The sequence below is a fragment of the Echinops telfairi genome, unplaced genomic scaffold (genome assembly GCF_000313985.2).
Source record: "Echinops telfairi isolate 266 unplaced genomic scaffold, ASM31398v2 ScPeMD7_7469;HRSCAF=8507_1, whole genome shotgun sequence".
NCBI lineage: Eukaryota > Metazoa > Chordata > Mammalia > Afrosoricida > Tenrecidae > Echinops > Echinops telfairi.
The window spans coordinates 71,264,378-71,269,117 of NW_022111373.1; the positions used below are offsets into that span (position 1 = coordinate 71,264,378).

General features: G+C 41.1%; 1 protein-coding gene across 1 annotated transcript in view; it reads right to left on the reverse strand.

Annotated features, from left to right (window-relative positions):
* Window positions 1-173: 173 nt before the first annotated feature.
* CMYA5 (cardiomyopathy associated 5) overlaps window positions 174-4,740 on the reverse strand; it is a 51,774-nt gene continuing 47,207 nt past the window's right edge. Inside the window, exon 7 of the mRNA XM_004703661.3 lies at window positions 174-334. Within this exon, the coding sequence (XP_004703718.3) occupies window positions 174-334 (161 nt within the window). The remainder of the gene's footprint in view (window positions 335-4,740) is intronic.

A 4,740-nucleotide genomic window follows, 5' to 3' on the forward strand; every position in this document is an offset into this window, starting at 1 on the left:
TATTAAGAAAACGGCCCAGCCCAGTCCAGATCAAGTTCATAAGTCCAATATTAGCCCATATGCTTATAAAGGCTTAATGGGAACAGTCGTAAGGTACACATGCTCAAAAGTTTCAGGTCACAGTACAGAAATACACGCGTGTGTCTACTACAAATGTATGTGCCCATTCCAAATCACCACCTACCGTTGACTTCTTGCCCTTCCTGAGGCTCCTCCATGCAGTAAACCTGGAACGAGTCAATGATATCCTCCTTGTTCACACTCCAATAAACTGCAATTGTTGTGCTTGTGGCAGAATTTGGTTCCTGGGGCTCCAATCTAGGAGGCTGTGGAACTGGAATACAAGCAGGATTTATAACAAGAATGTTATTTTTACTGATCAATATGTGAAAATTCCATTTTCTTTTCATTCCACTTTTCCATATAGGTATGCACATGTGTGTGTGCATATAGATGTATGTTTATTGCTGTTGCTGTTTCAAAAGTCACATATGCATGATTTTAAAAAATCAAACAGAAATATTCATATAGAGTAAAAGGTGGCAGAGCCTCTCTGAACCCAATACCCATCAGCCCCACTTTTATTCCTTGGAGGCAACCCCTGTTCTTTGTGTGTATATTCCTCCTGAATACTTCTTATGCTTGTGTACATGTGCACAAATCATACACATAGAGACAGATGAAAGTCAATCTCCAAATGAGGTCAACTGGCAGGGAGGTCTTGAGATGGGTTTAAAAGTCCTGCAGGATAAAGAGGAAGCTTTCCACTCTGATAAGTTACTGCAGGGCTCTCAGTCTTCCTAACGCCACGACCCTTTCACGCAGCTCCTCATGTGGTGGCGACCCCCAACCATAGAATTATTTTCATTGCTACTTCATCACTGTCATTTTGCTACTGTTATGAATCATAATGTATCTGATAGCTAATATCCGTATCTGTACCGATATCCCTATCTGCTATCCAGGATATATTTTCATTGTTACAAATTGAACATAATTAAACCATAGTGATTAATCACAAAAACAATATGGCTTTATATATTGGGAAACATTTATTTCTAATCACAAATAGATGAAATTTTGTCTTGAAGCATGTGTAGCACGGGTAACAGTCTTCACACCTGGTACTCGTATGTGGGCGTATTTGCATGTGGGCAGACCCGCCTGGAGATGGATGGAGGAGTGGTGTCTTGGTTCTTAAGACCCTATTTTCCAATGGTCTTAAGCGACCCCAGTGAAAGGGTCTTTCGACACCCCCCCAGGGGGTCGGGACCCACAGTTTGAGAACTGCCAAGTTACAGTCTGTTAACCACACAAGGTCAGTTGTATAAGGTCGCCAGGAGTCGGGTGGGGATCCACTCAATGGCAGTAGGTTTGGGTTTTCTATAACCCTATATTTAGCGCGATACACTTACAGATTGCATAGGTTTCCGAACTTATTGGACCTACCACACCCATTTCAGGAAAAGAATTAGTCTGTGTGCTCTTAGCGGTGAGAAAGTTCTTTGTGTTCTAGGCCACAATGCAGGATAAAGTGAGGCAAGCATCTGTTTCCGTAGCCCCACTGGACCATTCCAGTGCCCCCCAGGGGACAGGGTTGCCCGCTTTGGAGTTCGAGGATACATCAACGAAGTTAGTTTTCCATCAAAATACAAACTTGGGTGTGCTTTGTTAGACAACCAGCACTGTTTTCAGTCACCGCAGAGACAAAGGAAGCTCTTTTCAGGCGTCTTTACTACTCTTCCTGCTCAAGACTGAAAAGGCATCCGTGAATAAATGATCAAAAGATGCTTTCGGAATCTACTATCTACTTCCTCTTCCTAAATGACTAAACATACAGATTTTTCTCTAATTTATGTAAGAATTACACCGGAGGTAAAATGTCTAATAACTGATTCAAATGCAGTTTAATTAATTTAAGACTTGGAGCCTAACTCCATTGCTCTGAATTTTAAAGATAATAATATTCTCAAGTGTTTTACTAGAGATTATAAAAGCTTATAATTATGCTTATTGAATGTTAATGTTACATTTAACACCATAAATCAGTTCCTATATAATTCTCCTCCAAAATTTATGAGACAAAAATCACTGAACATATTTCACAAATTAGAGAAAAATGTTATTCCCATCGTTGGAAAGATGGCAATGTTTTAAATTTATTGCTCTGTTTTGTTTTGTTTTGTTTTTCACATGTTGACAATTTCTGAGAGTTAAAATTACTCAAGTAACACGGGCCAAGTGTTTATAGATAATTTTATTAAAAGGTGACAAAGTTCAGTTCAATTGGAAGATGAAAATGAAAAATAAATAGGTGCAAAGAATGGAACCAAATAAGATAAACTAAAAAGATTCTGAGTTAGTTAGTTTATTGTGCCAACCTGGCCAATAAACACATGTGGGGTTAATTGAAGGGCAGAGGGAAAATGGCTCATTGAGCCTCACCTTTCTAGTTCTCAGGTCTCTTACTTTGTGATGGTCAGACCAGGGTGCAGCTGCCTTAGCAGTTCCCTGCTTTAGCTTGCAAGACTGACTTCCTGCAAGACATCCCCAAGGAGAAGCTGCATGGACCTACCCCAACGCAACCCTGGGTGCTGGAGCAGCCGTGTAGAGACCCCTGCCAGCGCTGAGATACCTACACATTCACTGACTTGTCTTTCCTCCTGCAGTCGGCATCATTGTGTCTGTTCTGTGAGATGGAGGAGGACTTTGTGGACTGGTGTTGGACATATGGGTTAATGGGTTAATGTTGGACTTGTGGGCTTAGGCAGCACTTTGTTGGGATGTTTTCTTGATGCGCACTTACCCTTTATATAAAACTCTCTCTCATACATGAGTTGCTGTGGATTTGTTTCTCTCAAGTACCCAGACTGACAGATTCAATAAAGAGGTAAAGGAATCGACAGCTATGGAAAATAAGAAAGACAGCTAGGAGAGGCATCAAGTTCATGGGTTCCAAGAGCAGAGAAGCTCGTCTAAGGTTAAACCTGGATGTCTCAGTTACTAGGGATATTTTCTTAGCCTTGCCATCTCTAAATGAGAAAACACCAATACCACTAGCTGGCAGGATTGTTGTAGAAAGCAAAATCATGTTCCTGACATACAACCAGTCACAAAAGTGTCTACATGAGTGGTGGTTACTGTCACCTTAGCCATATTAACAACCACAGTCGAATAAAGGGCTTAGATGAATTCAAACAATGTGATACCTTGAATAGAAGAATTTGTATAAAAATGGGTAGTATAGATTAGCCTTTGGGCTAGTGGCCACAAGGCTGGTGGTTCAAACCCCCTAGCCACTCTGAAGGAGAAAGATAAGGCGGTCTCTTCTGATAAAGATTTCCCGCCTCAAAAATCCATGTATAGAGTCACTATGTGTTGGAATCAACTTGAAGGCAGTGGATCTTTCAGTTTGGTATGATGTCAAGAAAGGATATTGAACAAAACTCAAACTAAAGACTCAACTATAGAACCATAGGTAAATCACTCATTCTCTTTGGGCCTATTTCCTTTTTTGTCAAATGGTAACTTTAATGCTAAATTTTTCAAGGATCCTAAGGTGTTACCATGCAGAAAGCCAAATAATTTTGAGGGGAGCACAGAAGATACAAGAGAAGGAAGAAAATTCCCGAGGAGGGTTTGAATTGGGGATCCATGATTTGGTAAATCAGACACGCCACTGAGGTGAGACATAGAGGACAGGTGTCCCCAAGAACTGATGGTGGTTAGAGAGCTCTCCTCAAGCTCTGAGCGTCTTTGTTTGTCTTCCCAGCAGGAGATGCGTGTCACACTCTAAGGAAGTCTGTCCAGACAAAGGGCGCTCCATGAATGTTCATGTTGTCTAAGTCTATGTATGAGGCAAGTAGAACCTTCAATGATTGTCTACTTGTGTTTCAGGCAATGTTGGAGAACACCTTGAGGCATGAATAATGAAAATCTCTCTTTGTTCTGTGAATGATACCTTGAGCCATATCTGCTTATTTTGATTACATCTGACTTTACTATGGGAATAGCACTTCATTTCTCTCTCTCTCTTGCTTTTTTGTAGGGATTGCTTCACAAACTTAAAAAGCCATCATTGGCAACACCAACAACCAAAAATAGAAAAACAGAAGTCTACCACATCTCCTGCTTTTCATAAAGACCAGTGATAAGGAAATAAAGTATGTGGCTGGAATAATTTGTTACCTAAAGTGCTCCTGGCCTAAAAAGCATTAACATTAACAGCCTTTTCGAGAGGAAGGAAATACTTTTTGAAGCATTCTAAAATTTCAAAGAGAATGAGACTATCTTATGGATACAATCTACAATCTTATGGATACAATGGGATTTACAACTCCTATCCGGTAGAAGACCACCAGACTAAAGCTTGGCTTACTCCTCTATCACAATACATTTGAGTAGTCATGATATCAAAAAAGGTCACGTGGAATTTTGAAGGCACCCACAGTAAAGATCCAGAGCCTCAGACACTGTTCGGAGGGTCGCTGTGATCAGAATGGACCCCGTGACAGTGGGTTGGGTCTGGGTTGCCAGAAGCTTCGGCACTGGCCATAAAAAGTTCAGCCCAAGAATGTCCATCTGCCTGACGGAGCGTGGCCACAGAAAACTTCCACATTTGGCAAGCTAAGAAGTAGATCCACTTAGACTTCAAGTCCTAAGACAAGAATCTATGGATTTCCAATCAACTCAGCTTTCAAACATCCTCTGGGAGCCAGAGCCAAGCAAGCCTGGGGCGTG